We start from the raw sequence: 22469 nt of genomic DNA, 5'->3' as shown, positions 1-22469 counted from the left end.
GTGCTGTGTGTTTCTCTAATTCACGGATTGGGATAAATGCAGAGACCAAATTTCCCTCACGGGATCAAAAGAGTATATATACTTACTTATACTTCAACCCATGTCTGAGTTTCAGGTTTGAGAACTAACATGCTTATACTGACAAATGGTTTGACTTCCAAATTTAGACGCCTGAATGGTGCCCATCAGGATATATTTTCTGAAACACTGAGTCTGACACATTTTAGCAATCTCACAATTCAAAGTGACTGTTAACATTGCCTCTAGTGCTCGGGTTGGGCCTGTCAGACAAACCGTCTCAGGGGTTATTTGCATTGAAAAGGGTCTGGTTACATATATGAGTTCAGTAATCATTTGCATTGTGTGTATGTGGATGTGTGTGTTCAGGTCATGATCTGGAATTTAGACAGCCCAGAGCAAGTCATGAAGAATCCGATACGGACAATCAGCGTGCACCAAGATGTGGTTCTCTCCATGTCCTTCAACATGGATGGTAGCCGACTGGCCACCTCCTGCAAGGACAAGAAGATCCGCATAATTGACCCTCGCACAGGAGCCTTGCTTCAGGTGTGTGTGTGCGTGTGTGTGTGTGTGTGTGTGTGTGTACCTGCCTTCTCCTGCTGCCGCTTCATCACCACACATCTAAAACTAGCACCTCCGCATGAGGGGGCCTCTTTATGGAGCTGTAAGGCTCAGGGGATCAGATCAGCAGGCAGCCTCAGCACTCCCGCCTGCTCTCCCACTACACACACACACACACACACACACACACATACCATCTTCATGGTGTTTTACCATTTCTTTACCCTCTACGGCGACTACAGACATTTTGGGAGAATTGTGTAAATCATTCATTTATCAGACTGCTTTTTTCCTAATTGTGAAGTAGTCTGTATAGGGTAATTAATTTCATTGTTTGGTCTCAGGAGAGCAATTGTAAGAACCACAAGGCCAGCAAAGTTCTCTACCTGGGGAACATGAAGATGCTTTTCTCCACTGGATGCTCCAGATGGAACCATCGTCAGTTTGCACTTTGGGATCAGGTATGTCGCTGTCTCAGCCTCAGTAGATAGTGGACTGCCCTCTAGTGTTGGGATGGTGTAACTGCATCCCATCTTAATTTCAATTCCCTTCATGTTTTAATGACCATGTGCTTGTAGCTGATTGTGTACTTCTATCTTTGTTTTTAATGGCTATTATTGAATTGCTGCTTTTAGTTCTTATATTTGTGTGTGTGTGTGTGTGTGTGTGTGTGTGTGTATGTGCGGTGGGGATTATGGCTGACAAGGATTAGGGGTTTATCTTAAATCTTTTTAATGCTTCACAAATGCTTTGCCATGTTTTCATTGGATCTAGATGACTGTGTATCTGTTAAAAAAGCAAAACCTTAACAGCCAACACTACCACAGCAGAGATAGTGGTCAGGATGTTTATATGGGTGGATGGATTAACTATTAATCCCCAAAGGGGAAACTAATTTGCTACCATGTACAACATACAGCAACAGGACAGCAACAAGACAACGCCAAGTACAGTAGAATGTACAACATACAGCAATAATGATGGTGCCTGGCATAGACACTGAGAGAGCCCAATAGTCCACCCCAACATCACTGATAGGGTAACAAAAGTGTCCAAAATGATGTGTGTCATGGACATATTGCTACAACAATCAGTCAATACAGCAGTAAAATGCAAGAGGAGCTCAAAGCCATGATTGTTTTTCTGTGTGTGCAGGAGGATCTCTCGGCTCCTCTTTTGCAAGATGACCTGGATGGCTCCTCCGGTGTGATCTTCCCCTTCTACGACCCTGACACACACATGCTGTATCTGGCTGGAAAGGTGCGTCTGTCGAGAAACTACTTTCGCTCTGCAGCACCTGTTGATCTTAAGCCATTTTAGAATTAAATTTAAGCCACTTTAGAGCAGTACAAGTGAAGACCCTGTATCATATTGCAGAGTATTTTGTTGACTGTCTGAATCGTCCCCTCCTCTTTTTCCATTCTCTCAGGGTGATGGGAACATCAGGTATTATGAAATCAGCTCAGAGAAGCCCTACGTCCACTTTCTCACAGAGTACCGCTCACATCTACCTCAGAAGGGAATGGGTAGGTGCATTCTGTCTTCTAAACTTTATAACAACACCAACACATTGTGAGCAGATATTTGTTTTCTTTAGTGCACCTGTATTCATTCGATGTGCAAATAAATGCCTTTCTTATTTGACTAGGAAAGGGGACTTCATTTCCCTGTAGCACATGACCTTGACATGTTAATGCTGAGTTTCGTTGACTATTATGTAGCATACAAAGTGTGCATGGCCAGCTCTGAAGAGCAGTTGTTGTTCTTTGGATTGAAGTCATGCTCTAGCTGTAAACAATTCCTGCACAATTTAAACTGAGAGGAAATTGTGAAAAGGGTATGACACTAAGCAATGCTCCGGAACAGACGAATACAACCAGCTCGATCATTTCAGTCTCTTTAACTGTAACTTTCATACCTGTAAAGAAGGTGCTACCTTTTAATAGTGCCAAGGTGTATGGCAGAGGGAGCATGGTTGGGTTAACGTGAGATTTCAACATTTCAACCACAGCTTTATTAAATATATTTCTATGATTTGGCGTGACAATTAGTGTCACAATTAGTGACAATTAATGTCTAGGGACTCATAATGGGATCTCATGGAATAGCCTGTGTATCCCTCAGTGAATAAAATGAAAGAACTTAGTGTCTGTTTCCTCTGATGTTAACTCCTCTGCCCCCTCCCTCCTTTCCTCCCTCTCTGTCAGGTTTCATGCCAAAGCGTGGGCTGGATGTGAGCTCATGTGAGGTTTTCAGGTTCTACAAGTTAGTGACAATCAAGAGCATCATTGAGCCTCTCTCCATGATCGTCCCCCGCAGGGTATGTAGATGCCTATGTGCAGTACAAGCATTTACATTTACACATTCATGTAGTTGACATGCCCACAAGCAGGTGAACACACACCATATGACACACTCATATGACAATGCTCTTATACTGATTCTTACATACAGAGGACGACGTTACAGACATGATTGAGATCTATGAAATCAGCTTATCTTGGTGACCAGACTCGCTCCACTCAAAGAGGTCGGGGTAAAGACGACTTCAGGGAAACTAATAAGTCAGTGGCTGGTGTGTTCTTTTTACAGTCGGAGACGTACCAGGAAGACATCTACCCAATGACTGCTGGAAATGAGCCCGCCATGACTGCAGATGAGTGGCTGGGTGGAATGGACAAAGGTCTGTCGTCTGTGTTTCAGTTTAATGAGACTCGCCCAAACTTCCTTTCAGAAGTTGTCCTCAGTCCTGAAGCATGTCTGTGGTTAAAGAGTTTGAACTTGCCTAGTAGCTTGTCAAATGGGAGTGCTGTTGTCGCTAATCTGCTTGTCTGTCCACCACAGGGCCTGTGCTGATGTCCCTGAAGCCAGGCAGCAAGGCCGACTCCGTGTCCGACCTGATGTCAGGCAAGGCCCTGAGCAGCTCGCTGGAGACCCGACGCTCCCAGAGCCGACCGGGCCTGCTGCAGCTGTCCTACATTCAGAATCAGCTGGACACCAAGGAGAACAAAGAGCCCCCGCCCGCCAACCAGCTGCGGCCCTGGCAGGACGAGAAGAATGGCAGCGCTGTCAGCAACGGGCAAGACCCAACGCAGAGCTCGCCACCCAAAACAGAGAATGAGGTGGGGCTTAACACGTGGCTGCCATGAGGAGAGAATACTGATTAAATCCACAAACGAGTTTCACCAGGATTGCTGCTTGGATGTAGAGAAATCAGTATTCCTCTGGTGCTCATCAGCTTAGAGATCCAACATGATTTCAAATTTAGTAGTGACTCACTACTTAATTTGAGAGAATACTGATGTTATATTGATATACTGATGACGTTGTATTCACATGTTTAACATTGTAAATGCCTCAACATGGGCAGAATCAGATTCAGGTGTGAAAACAATGTTATTAGTTACAATGAATTAAACAGAAATATTTTTGGGAAAGTGAAAGTAAGTGTAATGGTATCCAATATTATGCTAAAAGTGTGTGTGTGTGTGTGTGTAGTTGCGACAGATGTTCTACAGGCAACAGGAGGAGATCCGGCGTCTGCGGGAGCTCCTGAGTCAGAGGGACGTGCGGATCAAGCAGCTGGAGCTGGAGATAAAAAACGTGAGGAACTCCCAGGGACCCTACTGAGAAGGAGGCAACACACACACATACACAAACACTCTTGCACACACACACTCTCACATGAGACACAACACACATGAACCTCAGAGCTCCAGCCTGACCCAGGGACCACTGGGCTGTAGTCTCAAGCTGCCCACTATTACTATGGGGCTCTTCTGCCATAGCCCCATCCTTTCATACCGAACTTACAAGCCAACCCTTCAACTGTATCAAGAGACTATGCTTGACCCCACTACTGACACGCAAAAGCCCATATACGCATACATACACATCCATTATATCCCCTGTCTTGTTTTAAAGCTCCTTTAATATTCCATCACTTTTGATGTGCTATATGTCTCAGTGGGATCATTTTTTTGTACAGTACAGCCTCCCTCTGCATTTCTTTTTTAAGCTCAAAAGCTATGCAAGTTTAATGTATTTTTGTGGCTGATATTTTTTGGACTAAAATGTATGTGCCTGTTTTCACAGAAAAGAGTGTGTATATTTCCAAGTAATCATTGTAAAGGTGCTATATGTAGTTTGGGGGAAATGCAACTAGACCTATGATAACACTGTTGCTCTAAAGGCAAAGGTAAAATATGATGCTTTCAAAACACATTATTAATTTTAGGCTTTTGAATATGTCCTCTTTTTATCTTTTTATTACTTTTTTGCTTTCTCTCCTCCACAAAAAAGGTAGTTGGCGATGTCTAAGTGTACACCCTTGATTTAGACAAGGCTCATCAATGTTGTACAATGAATTTACAATGCACTTGGATGTCGAGGATGGTAGAGGGCAATAAATACCGCACCTTTTAAAGAAATGTGGACATCATATCAACATCGGACTAACGTCGCACTGAATAGTGCAGTGCAAAATGACAAGATTGCATTACCAGTTGCACTTGCCTCAGTGATGTACAAAGTGATGTTCGCTTTGGACAAAGGCGTCTGCTAAATCCATAACCATAACCATAACCATGTAGGTTTGAGGACTATGTTTTCAAGGCAAAGACATCTTGTGATGGTATTGTACACTGAAATTATTGCCTCTTTGATGTGTAATTTGCTTATTTAAACTGCTGTACTGTATGTGTGAGTGGGCTGGTGTGTTGACAAAATGAGAGCTGTGAGGATGACATGAGAAGACATGTTTGAATGTGGGAGTGTGGGTGCAAAGGCTTAACAGACAAGCATTACATGAAGCGCCCCATGAAAAAAAAACATACAAGTGATGACAATGATGACCAGATACTGTTGAGCTTTTCACCAGTCTACGGGTAGCCAATGATGGGCAGTGTGTTTGAGTGGCCATTTATTTATTTTCTACATGAGAAATATGGAATTAGCTAAAAGAATAATGATGAATAAATATCCCTTATTATCCCTTATATATTATACAAATAGCTTAGTATCTAAATACCCTGTTGGACATAGAAACAGGATCCCATGTAAAGTTTGCATTACACAGAAGTAGAACTCCTCAATCTGGATGTTGGTCACTACGCATAACTTGGTAGGGCGCTTCTCTTCTGAGACTTCATCTTCAGTATGATAGAAATTTATTAAAGATTCATAATTCATGTTCACATCATTTACAATCAGCCACAGTTTAGACACTTCCATTGCAATAGGTTTGGATGTGTGTAGAAGTTTTCAACACTGCAAACCCAGTGCACTAAGCCTGCACACTGTTCACTATGTGTGTGGCTGCAATACATAACATGCTTTACCATTTACTTCAATACAGTTGTTTACATGGTGCCACCAAAATGTTAATATCTTTCTTTCTATGTCAATATTCATGTCAGGTGTCACCAGAATGTGCTGCAATTCCAATAAAATTGTTTGAATGTATTGATCAATGATGCTGAAAGACAAGTCATGTTTAAATTAGAATCAGTATTGCCTCTTCTGTAATGCCTGTAAGCTGTTCTTTCAAGCAAGTCATGAAATAGACATCTTCTCTTCGGTATGAGTACTGAACGATATGATTTAACATTTAAGAGACCAATTAACAGACCAATAGCATCACAAGTGAAATGCTAAAGAGGTAAATATGGATTACTCATACAATGTGATGAATGATGGCACAGCTACGGGATAACACACAAATTCCAGCATTTGAAGCGTCACATATCCAGCAGACTACCCATTTTTAAATATGTATCCACTGCAGTCGTGAACCCAATGGAGCGGTTTACTGGATTTAGGTCAGGATGTGGACACTCTCCTTGGAATGCCAGAGTAATCCCTGCCGTCTTCTCGGAGGCCAGCGTTGTTGGAACTGAACTCTTGGGTGCATGGTGGTGACAGCAGTTTACTCATTTACTACACTGAGCAAAGGCCACAGGGCAAACTCTACTCCCTGGTTTCATTTCTATGCTCTATGGAATGCACATGCTGCACTCTGATAGTGACAGTGGCAGTTGTGGAACGCATGTCAACATACAGCGGTATAATATATCTTATTGTCAACCCCAACCTCAAAAGACATTAAACCTATTTGAAGATTTCGGTCATCATGCAATAGGTTCACTGGATCATCCACATGACTGTTCTTCTCTCTCTGGGGAGGCCATCTTTTTCTCTGAGGGGAGGCCATTGTTTTTAATAGCAATAATAATATAATGGTAATGGTTCGTGGTATGCTTTTGTCCAAAGTGAAGTATAATAATAATACATATTACAAATTCATATTTACAGTAGTCATATAGCCTACATAAATAAATACTAACAGTAGTGATAGACTAAATTATTTTAACAGGGTAATGACAATCATTTTAACAATAACCATAAACATACAACCCCTGATTCTGTAAGGAGGATTAACTGGTTAGATACAAGGTAAAGAGATGAGTCACACTTTTTGAAAAATATTATTGTAATAACAATACTGCGTAACCAATATCCATCGTTTTCAGCCAATTTCAGAACATGGTGACAAGCTGATCCTTAATGTGACTTAGTCACTGTTCTCGGACACTGGAAATGGACAGAAATTCCTGCATTGTGGTAGCTTCACATCATCACTGCCACTACAATGGATTCTTCTCAAATGTGTAAATCTTTTACATTGTCCCACATCTCCAAAGATAATGGTCAGTTACACAGAACAGGTCATTGCACTGTTATTTTATAGTGGCAACGAACAGCTGGACATATATTGATACAAAAAGCAAATAATTTACAAATATTTTCTCCACAAGAGATCAGAGATCCAGTTCGTGATTTTAGGTAGGCCTAACAAGGAATATTTGTTTTTTCCCATGGGGACAGTATTTTTTCTACATTGTCGATAGGAGCCGAACTATTTATTATTCATAGGCAATGTCCCAAGTTACATCTATCTCTCACATGCATGTTGCCGAGATTAGAATCTAGAGCTCTAGACCTTGCAATACCAAGCCAACCTGAAACTGGTGTTTTTTGCATTGATGCCTATATATTCAATTTCAATAAAAATGTGTGCCTATGGACCAAAATTATCTGGGTACATGGTACAAATGGTGAGCAGCAGCATCGAACACCGGCAGCGGAGCTAAAGAGAAACCCATCATACAAGCATAACCTTGGGCGTAATGTCTGCCACACACACAGTGAATTCAGCCAGGCTGGAGGCATGAAGGTGAATATGACCAGAAAAATGGTGTCTAGTTAAAACATTGCAAGGCTCCCCATCTATCCGTAATTATGCTTGCCATGACACTGTAGGTCTCCGCTGACATCCATGTCCTACCCTCACAACCAGTTGTGACCATGTAAACAGCAATGTTAAGAAATGTAAAGACACAACAACCATGAGCACAATATCAAATAAAGTTTTATATAAAAAAAATTATCATTGTAGCTTGACAGGGGTGTTTGTTCATCTGGGTTTTCTTTTTAAAAAAAATTAATCCTCCAGCAAAATTGTGTTTGCAACATAAATCTGTCAATGGGACAGAATTCAGCATGAAACATACCATAAGACTCATGATTCCATCTAATACCTAGTCTCAGTTCACAGTACAGCCTGAGCGACACGCCTCTGCTTGGACCAGCTGTCCACATCCTTGCTCTTGAGTCCCCCTTATGCGAGCCTACGCCACACTTTCACACATACATGAATGACAATAATTAATCATCAAAAAACATCAATATTAAATTCATGAGTGCGGCCATGGTTTGTAAGAGGCAGATATCTGTACGGGGAACTCAATGTATCCAACTTTCTGTTCCAGGTCTAAAGGGTAAATACTCAGTAATCCACACCAAATCTGAGGTAGTTTTCAAAATGCTGAGTGCTTTCCTCCCAGTCATTTTTCTGCATAGTGGCTCTAGATAAGGTGCATGACTGCCACTTCACCAATACTTCAATTACACCTCCAGTCTAGCTTTGGAAATAATGGGGGTGAGGAGTGGTTGGGGGGAGAAAGCGATAGAGGCATGGCAGGGAAAGCACAGCGTAAAATGTTAACATTTTATTTACAAAGTTGTTTTTTGTTTGTTTTTGTTTTTTGTCATACAGAAAGTAAAAATGTAGCTACAACATTGATTTGTGCCACTGGCTGCCACACTAAAATGATGGCTTCCTTGACACGGTTGCTATAGCAATAATCTTATTGGGAAATTAGGAGAAGGAAAAAAAAAAAACACAAAAATAAAAAAATAAACCCAACAACACAAAAAAAATCATAATTCTCCAACAAATATTAAAAGCACAGACCCAAAACTAGATACCAGTCCCCAAAGTCCTCACACGGGTTCGGTGAAACACAAAAAGGGAATTGACAGTGAAACTGTGGAATGCCGAGTGAGCCGCCATTCAAGAGAGGCCTCATTCAGCTCCCGGCTCCATGGGTGCATCTCCACACACCCCACCCATTCGATACAGTCTTGCCCCTCGGGGAGCTCAGCGCTGCGGGAGGCATGTGACGAGAGTGTGTGGGGGTGGCCTGGTGGATGGCAAATAAGGGAGGGGGAGGGAAGGGTTGGTAACTGATTGGCTCCTTGGCTCTTAATCATCATCCTCATCGTCGTCGTCGTCGTCATCTTCGTCGTCCGCCTCTCGCTTTCTCTTCTCGCCTTTGCCTGCCTCCTCCTCATCTGCAGGACCCCACAACAAGTCAGTGTTTAGTTTAGTTTTGCTGTGTGCATACACTACATTTGCAGTCCAGAACTGAAATCACACAGCTGAGAAAACACCAGAGACACTCACCTTCGTCGTCATCATCATCGTCGTCTTCATCATCTACATCTCCACGTCCAAAATCTTCCTCCTGAAAATATTTCAGAAACAGAAAATTATCTTCTGTACTTAAGAGGACTGCTGGGTATTCCCATTTTGTGGTCAGCAAGCTTTAATTTACATGGAAAGGTGGAGTAATGTAATGGAAATGTAATACCATTTTTACCAAAGGATGACTAATATTTATGGCCAGATCGCAAAGGATGAGTATTTTAGATGAGTTTAAGGTTCATTCAGAGCTGCGAGCAACAATCACCCTGTGGAAGTGGAGCTGGCTATTTTATGTATAACCTGAGGTTATTTCTATGGCCCTATTTTATGTATACTTGCAAGGAGATTTTGTGCACATCCCAGGTGCTAAACAAAAAAAGTCAAGTTTTTGTGAAAAAAAGTTTGCACACTCCTTGGTATTCTTTTTTGATATAATTTTTTGAGTTTATTTTCTCATTTGGCAAATAACGTTCCGACCTTGCGGTCTTCCTAAGATTCACTTCTATTTTTATGTATAACCTGAGGTTATGTCTATGGCTTCTTTTACAGAAGGTAGACGCCAGGATCTTTAATAACACAGGAGCATGCAGTCCATATGATAGAAATGGAGCATTGTGATGGGATGAAAATCACTGAAAAAATGTGAGAATTACATTAGCCCACGTCCCCATGTCTAAATAACCTAACCGAGGAGTCCTATGGAGTCATTCTCCAGCAGGGCTCTTCTGTTGGGAGGTTTCCTACATATTCTGAGTTATCATGCACTTAGAGTACCCTGGGCCCATTGTGTACCATCTGCAAGGTTAAAAACAAATTTGTACCTCATCCTCCCCACTGACATCATCTTCCTCTCCTTCCACCTCATCATCGTCATCATCGTCATCGTCGTCCTCCTCATCAAAGTCTTCCTCCTCTCCATCTTCATCCTCTTCCTCCTCTCCCTCTGTTATGTATAATGAACAGCAGTCGAACCAGGATGAGCCACAATAACTAGAATTCTAGATTTAGAACAACAATCACATCAACAACAGTGAGGGTAGGGGTGACCTAAGATAACAAGAAAAGCTAACCCTCATCATCGTCGTCATCAACTCCATCACCATCAACTTCTCCGTCAGAGTCGGAGGCCTCCCGATCTTCCATGTCATAGCCATCCAGGTAGGTGAGCTGGGGTAGGAGTTTGAATACACTCTCCCTGTAGTCATTGAGGTTTGTGACTTCACAGTTGAAGAGGTCGAGACTTTTCAGGTGGTCAAGCTTTTTCTAGAGGAAATATAATCAATAAAGTGCACATAAGGAAAAAAGGCTAACTGTACTATAGCTGATCAACTCTCTCAACATGTGGTCACTGATGTGTAAGAGACATACACTGCACTATGCAAGTAATTTGTCTTGAGGACCAATTTTATAATATAAAACATTACGCATATATCTGAAGCATTCAAGTGTCTGAATTGCACATGCAAAGTAGTTGTTCACTTACCAAAGGCTCCAATGTGCTGATGTCTTTGAGTTTGTTCCCACTTAAGTTTAGGTGTGTGAGATTTGGGAGTTTCTCTGCTAAAACATCAAGGCCACCTGAAATTCTGTTGTCACTCAGCTCCAACTGGAGAGGGAAGAGATTGTGATATTGATTGTAACTTCATTCCTCAAACATAGTTCTACACATGATAAAACAACAAAAAACAAGAAATACAAACCTTTTTGAGTTTTCCAAGTTTTGGGAGGTTGGAGACTGAGATTAAGCCCACATTTATCAGACTGAGAAATTCAAGGTTGACAAATTCTGCTGTGAGGCCTTCAATTTTCCCTTCATTGGATCTACAATTGTCGAGAACAAGTTCTCTTACCTATCAAAAGAGAAAACAAAGCATTGAGAATTCCAAAAACAGCTAATGCAAATCCTGCAAAAACAACCAGAATAGGCAACACACTGGCAATGACATAATGTGAGACATACAAGACAATATTTCGATATTTTTAAGTTCAGGTACTTTTATTTGCAAGACACGTCTATTCATTAATTGTAAAACGCCAAGTGACAATTACCTTGGCAAAGTTTATGACTTACTACAATCACAAATCTATCCACATAAACCATGCCAAGGAAAGACATCAACATTCTTCCGCAAACCCGTTAACGTCAGTCAGGAGGGACTAGAATACAAAACTCTTGTTTCTTCAGTCTAAGGTTTATATTGGTGATTTCTGAAATTGTGTCTTGTAACTTAAGTCAAGGTGTTGCGCAATCCCAGAACGTCCAAAACAAATCTTGATCTTAATCTCGACATCTAACCAACTTATTAACAGTGTAATTCTTCTAAGCCTGTCCCACAAACTAACTTATAAAACACATTTAATATGTGTTAGACATTTTCGTTTACAACAGCCATTTCACTTTATCCACTCCCATAAGGGCGCATACGCAGCTAATGCTATGATGTAGCTATAGGCTTGGCCTGCTGTTGTACTACTCACAATTGACAAAAGCAACGATTCTGTTAGCCTCTGGTAAGCTAGCCATTGCCCTTTTAAGAGCTGTCGCGCAGAAGAGCAGCAACGAGGATCAGACAGCCGCCATTAGAAATGAACCCAAGAGCAACGAGAAGGACCGCGAAAATATGGTTAAGAAGTATTTTTTGATCCTACTCATTCACATTCTCATTTACAAATGGAGCACTTATACGACGTGCAACAGGAAAATAGACTATTTGCGTAAAGTGTCAACGTATTTTTGAGGGAACATTGAGAACGGAAATTAGTCAGACAAAGATGGAGAGAGTTCCTTTCCCAACAGCATCAAAGACGGCAGAATGACAACATGGCGATTCCTGAGACAGAATGCGAGTATATGAGCTTGTAAACATATTGAACGCGTAACGCTTTGCTAGTGTATAGTACATACGATACCCATTATATGTACATGGATTTTTTAAACGAAATCATGTCTGTAGTAAAATTTGCATGTTTATGAAGAAAGCACCCACACTAAACGTGGCTTTATGCCCCTACGCAGCTAACGTTATGGCCGTTGTTAAGATTCGGTCTCTCGGCGTGTCATGACTTATGTCGACATTTGATATAGGATGTCCGCGTATTTAGTGAGTTTCTTGCGTGCAATTACAACGCAAGGATTGCTGTGTTATAACTTAGTTTTAATAGCTTGCAGAATCGTTTGATACCGTTTATAATGCAACGCAGTGGCATGGGAGTAATGGCGGGAACCCATCTGGCGGTGCGCGATATCTGTACAGTTTAGCGAGGGAGACTCGAGCAAGCTAGAAGCTGCCATCAGCCAGTTTGCCATCACATGGCATGGAACTTATCGTTTGGAGCGACATAGCATTGAATTCACAAGTTTTGTACACACTGGTTTGCAGTACCAATAGCACGTGATTGCCATCAAACACTACAGCACATCAGTGAATTACATCAATCAACGTTTGAAATTTTTTTTATAAAAAAATGTAACTGTCAAAAGGTGGAATAACATAATTCAATGGCTAACGTTAACGTTAAAGCAGGTTTGCGTGAACTAAGTTATTTCCCCCCTTTTTCTACTTGACCGCGACAGGACGTACGCACTCCGTGTGCTTTTAGTACAAATGAAATGACTTCCTCAAACTAATTAAGTTGCCCAGAACTCATATTTCAGGCAGAATGCAAAGGTTTCAAGATCCTAACGTTATTGTAAGAAGGGGCGCCACATTTTTAGCAGTTATGTTAGCAACAAACATGGCTACCGTGGTCTCCGTATGAAATAAACCATTACATCTAGCTAGCTTGCTGTGTAACAGCACATCGTGGCTACACAGCCCTCAGATGACATCGATGTAAAAGTTAGGAAATACAAATAAATAGGACCGACACACCAAGTGTCGACAACGCTGGGCAAGGAGGCTAGGAAACGGTTAAAATGCTGCAATAAGGATGGCAAAGGAATCCGGTTTAGAAAGTAACGTTAATGAGTTGAATTGAGATTTCACCTCCTTATCACCAAAAATATGCAAGCGATCAAAAAGTTAAATGGACAATGATAAATGTAAGCCTGAATAACATTCAAGAAAAACAAAACCCATGTGGTTAACATTACCATTAGCTACACAGGTCACTTGAAAAGCAAAAAAGTAGCTAGCGATCCACCATGGCTAGGCAGAAAACTAGCAAAGGTTTGGCTTAAAAGGCACTCACATCAGATGGTGTCCTGTTTCTTAGTTCCAAGTGGATCCTCTTTTTCATGTCCATGGCGCCTTACAAAAGTTTGGCTTTTTTCCTCTTGGGTTTCGGGGAATTTCTAGTCAGTCCAAAAGGCAGAGAAATGCCCTAATGGAGGGAGAATATGGGACTGTATAATGAACTGAACCAAACGCCAAGTTACTCAGGGAGAGGAGAAACCATGGAGGGAAACGGGACTGAAACAAATATATACTCAATACCGCCATCTCTGGCCAGAAACACCCACTGCAGTTAAACAGGCAATGCAGTCACAACACGACCGCGTCATGAAGTAGTTCGCTGCAATTTATTTCACCAAGCTACTGGATTATGTAAGACAGTAAATAAAATGTAACTGTTTTTTATTTATGAAATCTGATAAATATGTTTCTTTCTGTTGTCAGTGGTCCTACAGCTGACTCCAAACTGTATTTCATTTTTCATTTTGTAAATCTGAATGAATTATGAATAAACTTAATTGTGTTCCATGTACATTGAATGATTTTCTGTTTGGTATAAATTTGATCTCTAAAGCTCAGGAAAACGTAGGCCTACGGTATGAATTATGCATGAATAAAATAATACCTGTTGAATAGACCATCAGTGGTGTGCAGCAGCCCTATAAATCAAGTGCCAATTACCTTTTCAGTCAGACGACAACACTATTCTCTGAGTGCCGCTGGTGCTGCTACTGGCCTGGGGATGTGTATTTGCCTTGCTGTGTGAAGTGGCCGCTATGTGCACGGCAGAGAGGTGTCTGAACTTTCCTGCACATGCACATGCTCGGTTTGAAAGCTGTTGGCCTGTAAAGCTACACTCTAAGGGAAAGCCAACCATTATTGTTTGCAATAGGCCCACTACTTCTGCCAACATGTATGCCCGTGTAGGTTGAGACGAATAGAAATGTCACAAGTGCAAAATAAAAATCATATTTGAGACCGGGTGGGCTAGCCTTATCATTGTAAAACCTAGTAAGGCGGATCTAAAGAAGTCGTGCTTCAAGCTGCAACTGAATGGCCTACATTTATATGGGCGTACTTACCAGTGTAAGCACCACTCCCAAAAGGATCCAGGGGAGGGCACTCTGAACATTATTTCGGACTGTCCTTTTACTTTCAATTGAAAAAATGGGGGTTGGAGTGTGACTACCTTTTGTGAGCATGCTGTCAATCGATGGCGGAAATAAGTTGTTTTTGGCGATATGATTCGTATTAGCTTGTAGGCAAGAGAAACAAAACAATTTAATATTTAATACTGCAAGTCAAAAAGCATTAGACCTACTTTACTTGCCCCCTTGACAATATTTAATTTGATTAAATTAAACGTTTTGTGTTCCTACTTCTTTGATCGTAAATGTAAATAATGTTAAGGGCTAATAATGTTAATAGGCTAGATAAAGGAAATCAAAGCAACACAATTTAGTTCTAAGAAGTTAGGTGTAGCATGTACATTTATATTTATGTTGGCATTTGATTTAGGTTTAAAAGCAGAGTTCTTATTTAGGCCTATCTTGGATTGGTTTTAGGCCTAAAATGAAACCAACCAGTTTGTTTGAAAACCGCCTTTGTGAAAATACCTAGTTGAAGCATTCAAATTCTTATCACAGTCATTCCCTTACTTTCACATTCTTAGAAAAGTCATTCAACATTGTAGCCATGACTGCATTGTTTGCTTCTGTGTGAAGAGAGCAACATGGCAGTGAAATGGCCTGCATTGAGAAATAGCATTTCTGACTACTGCTGTGGCTGCTGAGACAGTGTGGGCCTCAATGTGCGCTGAGCAGATTGAGAACACACCCAGAAAATGAGCAGCACCCTTGGTTGGAGATAAGATGGATATGTTTGACAGGGAGGAGACACTGGGCTGCTTAGGGAGGGGTGCGGATCCAGTATAGTGTGCATGCACTATGCCAGTTTCAGAATTTATACACAATGTATTTTGTTCATAGAATCAACTGTGAAATAAAATAAAAAAACATGCATTTCTCATATGAATTAATCTCTCCTTCAGTGACTCTCTTATGGAAGTAAATAGTAGTCCCACCACTGAACAACATGAGAATCTTCTCATACAATGTCTATTGCTTACATCCAGGGCCCTGTTAACAAGCTTAACCTCATCTGAACCCTGGGTTGTGTTGTGTTGACCATGTTATTTCAGTCTCTCCTAGACCACTGGGGCTGCAGGGAGTCCCTCAGCTCAGGGAATAACAGAGCCCATCTACTGAAACTCCAAAATGCTTGTTGCATAGAGTGCTTCAAATAAGAATCACATACTCTATGCCATCTGTGCCGACACTATGACCCGCTTTTTTTTTCTAAAGTGCATGTAGTGCCAAGCCCTCCACCTTTACAAATAAGATAAGGGCAGTGCTGCAAGAACTCTCCTGGCATCGTGGTAATGTTTAAGCTAATAATTATTCTTTGGGGGAGCAGGAATTGCAAATAGACAGATTTCGGTACCAGCTCTTTTTTTTCTTCCGTTTTGAATAAGGTAAATAGGCTACATTTGACTTGGGCACGAAATGGAACAGACAATAGAAAAAGACAACCCGCTACCGGAGAGGAAAGATCCTAATGACGAAGGTAAGACCATGGCCTTAACAAACATTGTGAGAGCAGTAACAAACATAATGCCTGAGTGTATAGGTGTTTTAGGTATACAGCCAGGCGCACCCAAATGTACACTACAGTTTTTGATTTTAGACATGTTGACCTATGAGCCTATGTTGACTTTTGCTTGAAGAATCGTTCACTCTACCTAATGAATTTAGCTTGAAGACCATTTCACACTACCATAATCCATCTTTAACAGACTGACCAACAATAAGTTGTAAATGTGTTGGCAAACTTTTTGAGACCGATCTTAAATGTAGACAAATAATTTTTGAATTGCCAGTTGCTGTTAACAAAATGAAATGCTGACAGAAGAACAAAAGAATGTATATTATAGTCTCCTTCAGTAATACGCCACATCTTTGTGGATGGTGGAATTACAGTAATACAGTATAGTTGAATGCATGTACATAGCTGATATAAAGATTGTAGACTGTTTATGTACCAAGCTGGTGTCTTTGTTCAGAAGGGGGGATTCGCCGCAGGCTGAGAGACAGAGACCTCCTCAAGAAAAGGAAGGCTGAGGCAGAAGAGAAAGCAACTAACCAGTGGGTTTATGGGTAAATCTTATAAAGTAGAGCATAATGTATCAGTCTTACCTTTAGAGATCCAAACTACATCTGGAACCCTTGGTCAGAGGCTTTTATGACATGAGATATCACAGAGCTATCTGGGTATGGATGTTATTTATTTGGTGAGACTTTCTGCAGCATGGCCTTATATAGTTATAAACACATTAAGAGAAAATACTTTAGTATTATGTATAGCTGCAATGGCTACAAGTCGTCCTGAGTGAGGTCACTTATTGTATGTTTTTACTATCAGAGCCCAGAGTAAAAGGAAGCGAGAGAGACGAGAAGAGAGGAGCAGCACAGGTAAGAAGGGCCGCCCCAGGAAGGTTAATGCTCCTTTAGAGGCATCGGTGCCTCAGGAAGAAATCCCTCCTGCAGATGTGGTCCCTGCCCCAGTGGTTGAGATTGAACCTTTGCCCATCTTTCAAGCATTGCCTCCGGAAAAGGTTGAGCCTAAGCTACCTCCTGCTGCCACCGCTCTCCCTGTGCCAGTTGTGGGTCTGAATCCACTCCCAGTCCCTGTTTTTGCCCCAGGCCCTTTACCTGCCCCGGCCCCCGGCCCTGCACCGGCACCTGCCCCAGCCCTGGCTTTGGCCCCTGCCTCTGGTTCTACCTTTTCTCCTACAGTAACAGCAAGTGGGTCTGCCGAGGAGGTCTTCATTGAAGACTTGGGGCCAGATGAGGAAGAGGATCTTCCGCTGCCTCAAGGGAATCTAATCATTGATCAGGGTACTGAAACTATATGTAAAACAACTCCATATTTTACATTATAAATTATATTACAATTTCTATAGAACACATTTGCAGTGCTTATTTTGTCCTGTTTTGTGGAATATTAACATATTGGAGCTGCTCTCCCTTTTATTTATTTTGCAGGTGCAAGTGAAGAGTCGCCTGCTGATGTGCCTGAACAAAAGAAGACGTTTTCATACCCGCTGTTTGCTTCCCCACCACCTCAGCAAGAATATCTTCCAGGAAATTTCATATAAATGCAGTATTTTTCTTTTCATCCATAGCCTTTATATCAAATGAACGACAAAGAAAATGCCTGTCAATTAAATAGGCCTAGGCCAATATTGTGAAAAAAGTCTTACTTTTTGTTTTTTAAAAATACTCTGTACTAGTTGATAGGCCAGTCAAAATATTTGAAAATTAAAAAAAAAGTGTGCAAAAAGAAGAAATAAACTTTTTATAGTTATTTGGACACGTCCTTTTCTATTTCTATTCATTGTTTCACTTCACCTTGATCACAACTTAGTTTCACACGGAAGGCCTGATGTAGGCTACATCCTAAATAACCAGCTCAAAATATAAGCTTCTGCACTGTATTGTTAAAAATCTTAAAGGTTCTTTCATAACCTTTTACCCAAAAGGTTTAGGATTTTTTTTCCTTGACTGAAATGGCCGACTGGTCTACAAATGATACAATTATCATCGACATTGCCCCCTGGTGTTTTGAACAGGTGCAAAGTTTGTTCAAAATGTATCATAAAAACAAAAATACATTTACATTTTAAAACCCACTGCCTATGTCTATAATATTAAAATATATGTAAACTGAAGTACACAAGGAACAACTGCAAGTGTAATGTACAGCGTAAATCTTGTATTCCAGCCATAGATTCCAGCAAACCACAGATAACTACGTGTATTTGACTGGTTGGCCACCATTTTCTGACCAGTGTAGCTAGCATGCGCACATAAACTTAAGGCGAGCGTGGGTGCTTGTGCCATAACCTTACTGTCTATGGCCATATCAAGGAAATTGGAATTATTGATAATATACATCTGCAGAGGCGACACAGTAGTTAACTTACTCCTGTAAGAACAGACAATGTCACAGCCAGCTTGCAGCTGTTGTGTGGAGAATGTGAAGAGACTCCAGGAGCAAATATCGGTCATGCGGAGGGAGCTGAAAAACCTAAGGTAGCCTACAGTACTAAAATATAGCCTAAATCACGGTGTAGTTATTTTAAGTTGTAAGATAAACACAGTACTGAATAATATATATATATGTCTGTTGTTTCAGACAGCGAGCAGATGGCTCCATACGTTCACACAGGAAACACATGTCTGCTTTACAATCGGTTTTGTCAACTATTAGTCAAGACACCCCGCAAACCAAAGTCTTAACACCAAACGCTGGGGAAAAGTTAGAATCGTCTCTGGAGAAAGGTAGTCAATAATACTTCTGAATTGGGTACTGCAGCTCTAAGGTTACTGTATGTGAACTGCTAAGTACTGGATCCAGATTCAGTTCTGTGTTGCACTCTCCAGTCTGACAACTGTACTGACACATTTAAATACGTAGTATTTGCCATAATAAGTACCACTGTTGTCATGTTTGCATTTCATAAGGTGTGCTGGGTGTAAGATAAGGTTGAGGTGTCTTCAATTTAAATAACTCTGATTTGCATTTCATAGGATGCCTTGAAACAGTTCCCATTGGGTATATACACTCTTGCTTTGCGGGCAAAAATGGTACTCCACGACAACCTACAGTTTGTGGTCCATCTCGCGCCACACTAAAGATTCAGCAGGCTGTCTTCAGCAATCCGGACCATCCCCTGATTGGGCTGGAACAGTACTCACATGTATGGTAAGACAGTTTTTGGCTGTTGTCATGCATACGTTGGCCTTTCTCCTTTACAGTGGCTGACAGATTTTGAGAATGTTATAAACCATTTTCAAAAGTAGTAACATTTGTCCCTCTCTGTTTGATTTCTAAGGATAATCTTCCTCTTCCATAAGAACGGGCACCTGAGCTATAAGGCCAAAGTGAAGCCTCCACGTCTGAATGGCCAGAGGGTGGGAGTGTATTCCACACGCAGCCCCCACCGCCCCAATGCCCTTGGCTTGACTTTGGCCAAGCTTGAGCGGGTTGCAGGTTAGTTAGGGAGTGAGTGAGTGACTCTGATTCTCTCCCCTAAACCCTGAACCCTTACACACTTAACTGACATCAGTCGTAGGTGATCACGTTTGTCAGGGTGTAAGGGTTCAAAATGCTAATAACAGGAATGGGACAGCACCTATCATTAAATTGTCAACACAAAAAACATGCTGCAAACACGTTTCTGTTTTATGGCAGTTGTTTACTGATGTTTTTCAAGCTTCGAGCCTCCCTTTGTGGAACACTGTGTTTCACGTCACAACACTATGAATTCTAGGTAATTCCTTTGAGTAAAGTGTCCACATATGCCGACTTGGGGGGAGATGGCTCATACAGAGTGTGAGCCCTTGAACACTTCACAGTGGGACAGCCCTAAGGCCTGAGAGAGACAGTGAGAGACAGACAGACAGAGAGAGAGAGAGAGAGATACTTCTAGGTTGTTCTCACAGGTCTATTGTGAAAGATTAAAAGCCTGTGCAGGCATCTAGAATGTAGCAGAAAAGCCTGCTTTTGATTGCACCCTGGCAGCTGTTCACACATGCATTTGTATACAAGTATGTGCATGCCATGACAGGCATAGATGAAGATTTATCACAGTACACATTTTGCTTGAAATAAGCGGACATGTTGTTTTATACATAAACACTGCTACCTATCATCCAGTTTATGAATAGATGTTATAGCTACCTTTGTATTTCAATTGGCTAGTGTAACACGTTGGTTTATGTATTATCTGAAAAATAGTTGGCTAACCTAGATATCTAGAGTATCAGAAAGTATGTAGCAGAAATTGTCTTGGCAAATATTTGATAGGCTTGCAATTTTTGCCATGTAGGGACTAGGGAGTGGAGTAAAGTAGAGTAGAGTAGTCTCTGTAAACCAACCATTGATGAACATTTACCCATGAACACTGCAAAACAAATCTCTTAACAGTTACTTTTGCCATGAATTCTTTTTGATGTGGATTTTCTAGGTGATACACTCCACTTGTCAGGTGTTGACATGATTATGGGTACTCCGGTACTGGACATCAAGCCTTACATTCCGGACTATGACTGTCCACATATGCGACTTCATCCAGAGGAGTGTGATTTGCCCTCAGGTGAGGAGGCAGAGGATGAAAGCGAGTGCCCTCGGATGGATGGAACCAGTCCCTTTGGCCCCAGTGCAGGGACTTTAGACACTAAAGAGTCCTCATCAACATTCTGCCCAGCCTCGTCCAATTCAGATGACTTGACTCCTCTAGGAGCGGTGCTGTCTGAGGTGAAGGACTATCTCCACCAGGGGGAGTTTTCCTCAAGCAGGCCTGCTGAAGTAAGGGCAGCGGAAGCGGAGCCCAGCGATACGGCTCTCTCTGGGCCTCACAAGGAGCTTGAGACCAGGCTTCACTTTGGAGAGGAGTCTTACAGCACCATTGCTTCCTGGATCAGACAGCCTCCAGTGAGCATGCTGGAAGTGCGCTTCACCCAGCACGCTGAGAGAGAGCTCAAAGAGTTCATGGCCTCTGATAGTACAGGTATGTCTTTTCTTTTGTCACTGGTATTAAGGATGAAGCTCTCTCTTTCTCTCTCTATTATCTTATTATATACATCTTTTGTCTGCATGATTACAATTGTGATGCATGATTACAAGACGAGAAGGTATTGACAACTGGGAAATGTATTTTATCATTGTTAGTTTAGCTACTGTGTCTTCATGTCTAAACAGTGAACTTGTGTTCCACCCAATTTATCCTTCCAGAATCCCTCTCCTCCACATCTATGTATGTCACACCTACACCTACACCTATCTGTGTGGGCTTGTTCCTGCACCATGCAGTTCTTACTTGGCTTTGACTTTCTCCATCTTGGTTGTGTTCCAGTGATGGGGAAGCCCAGATTTAGGTTCCTGAAAGACTCTGATGAGGCGGTCGCTGCTATTAGAGCTGTTCTGTCAGCGGACCCTCGTTCCGTTTACCGAAGAACTCGTTGCCAGGATCGCCTTTTCTACTTCACCATGGATACGGCTGACATCACTTGCTGGTTTGGAGACGGTTTTGCAGAGGTGTTACGAGTTCAGCCTTTGAAACGTTAGTCCCACCATGGACATACTCTGTGCTCCTAAAAGTACCCTTTTGTCCCCTTACTCAACTATTTGTTCTGCATTTGTATCACTTGGTTAGTGTTTTAATCATGTGCTTCAGATTTGACTTTTAAACGTGATCCCTAACAACATTATAACTGTGTCATGCAAGTAAAAACAGGTTTCTGTGAAGCCAGTGTGTCTGTGTCAGTGGTATCCTTGACTGATATCAAGATGATTTGCAAACATGTTTATGCCAGATTTTATTTCATGCTCTGTTTAGTTAAGGTGCGTTCTTCTAGGTGCTATGTGGAATTTGTGCCACTGTGTCTAGTGACCTGAAACACATGGGGCGCAGATTTTCCATACACCAAGTAACATATAAATTGAGTGCACCCTGTTTTAAATTGCCAAGGGTGTAGTGCTGCACCTGCTGTTATTTAAAAGGTCAACATAATTCCCCTTTATCTTTGCTGACAGGAGAGTGAAGCAATGGTAAGCCTTTCATTGTTGTGTGGAATTGAGCTCACCACGTACAGTTAAGATTTATGGATCTCGCCACTCCCCTTGCCAGTGCTGGCAACAAATCACTGCAGTTTTTTAAAATGGTATGTGTGTGTTTGTGGGTGAGACGGCTCATAAAACAGCCCCACAGGTTCTTCCTAGAGACCTCCTGGGCGAGAGAGCAACAGTACACTGAGAGACCT

The 22469-nt window shown here is 41.6% G+C and overlaps 3 protein-coding genes across 6 annotated transcripts in view; 2 read left to right on the top strand and 1 right to left on the bottom strand.

Annotated features, from left to right (window-relative positions):
- coro2aa (coronin 2Aa) overlaps positions 1-6053 on the top strand; it is a 30547-nt gene extending 24494 nt beyond the window's left edge. For all 3 annotated transcript variants that reach the window (XM_076294773.1, XM_076294775.1, XM_076294774.1), the window contains 8 exons: positions 388-567; positions 927-1043; positions 1738-1842; positions 2012-2108; positions 2790-2902; positions 3175-3265; positions 3427-3704; positions 4081-6053. In XM_076294773.1, the coding sequence (XP_076150888.1) occupies positions 388-567; positions 927-1043; positions 1738-1842; positions 2012-2108; positions 2790-2902; positions 3175-3265; positions 3427-3704; positions 4081-4212 (1113 nt within the window). In that variant the 3' untranslated portion in view covers positions 4213-6053. The remainder of the gene's footprint in view (positions 1-387; positions 568-926; positions 1044-1737; positions 1843-2011; positions 2109-2789; positions 2903-3174; positions 3266-3426; positions 3705-4080) is intronic.
- Positions 6054-7993: 1940 nt separating this feature from the next.
- On the bottom strand, positions 7994-13792 carry anp32b (acidic (leucine-rich) nuclear phosphoprotein 32 family, member B). Its single transcript, XM_076294778.1, has 7 exons — positions 13601-13792; positions 11110-11259; positions 10893-11015; positions 10480-10672; positions 10231-10352; positions 9389-9449; positions 7994-9276 (listed from the first exon to the last, which is right to left on the bottom strand). The coding sequence occupies exons 1-7, from the start codon at positions 13652-13654 to the stop codon at positions 9188-9190; spliced, it is 792 nt and encodes a 263-aa protein (XP_076150893.1). The 5' UTR covers positions 13655-13792; the 3' UTR covers positions 7994-9187.
- Positions 13793-14745: 953 nt separating this feature from the next.
- trmo (tRNA methyltransferase O) lies at positions 14746-21954 on the top strand. Of its 2 annotated transcripts, none has more exons than XM_076294776.1 (10): positions 14746-16021; positions 16118-16209; positions 16706-16787; positions 17065-17540; positions 17688-18737; positions 18841-18986; positions 19236-19410; positions 19541-19698; positions 20675-21217; positions 21563-21954. In XM_076294776.1, exons 5-10 carry the CDS (start codon positions 18646-18648, stop codon positions 21772-21774), a joined length of 1326 nt encoding a protein of 441 aa, XP_076150891.1. In that variant the 5' UTR covers positions 14746-16021; positions 16118-16209; positions 16706-16787; positions 17065-17540; positions 17688-18645; the 3' UTR covers positions 21775-21954. The 2 variants fall into 2 exon arrangements, with proteins under 2 accessions (XP_076150891.1, XP_076150892.1); XM_076294777.1 differs by having other exon boundaries at positions 16706-16799.
- Positions 21955-22469: the final 515 nt, after the last annotated feature.

Source organism: Alosa pseudoharengus, unplaced genomic scaffold, assembly GCF_046254945.1.
Source record: "Alosa pseudoharengus isolate Yale_2024_CS ecotype anadromous, Long Island Sound unplaced genomic scaffold, YU_APseudo_1.1 YU_APseudo_1.1_scf_2, whole genome shotgun sequence".
Taxonomy (NCBI): Eukaryota; Metazoa; Chordata; class Actinopteri; order Clupeiformes; family Clupeidae; genus Alosa; species Alosa pseudoharengus.
The sequence above is the reverse complement of the archived record's forward strand: the minus strand, read 5'-3'. Positions and strand labels throughout refer to the sequence as shown.

Excerpts from the sequence above, each read along its gene's own strand:
- anp32b (XM_076294778.1), bottom strand. The coding sequence starts at position 13,654 with ATGGACATGAAAAAGAGGATCCACTTGGAACTAAGAAACAGGACACCA. Across the intron at positions 11,016-11,109 it reads AACTTGGAAAACTCAAAAAG|TTGGAGCTGAGTGACAACAG; the intron begins GTTTGTATTTCT and ends TTCCCTCTCCAG. Across the intron at positions 9,277-9,388 it reads CGATGATGATGACGACGAAG|ATGAGGAGGAGGCAGGCAAA; the intron begins GTGAGTGTCTCT and ends GGGGTCCTGCAG.
- trmo (XM_076294776.1), top strand. The coding sequence starts at position 18,646 with ATGTCACAGCCAGCTTGCAGCTGTTGTGTGGAGAATGTGAAGAGACTC. Across the intron at positions 19,411-19,540 it reads GAACAGTACTCACATGTATG|GATAATCTTCCTCTTCCATA; the intron begins GTAAGACAGTTT and ends TTGATTTCTAAG. Across the intron at positions 19,699-20,674 it reads CAAGCTTGAGCGGGTTGCAG|GTGATACACTCCACTTGTCA; the intron begins GTTAGTTAGGGA and ends TGGATTTTCTAG.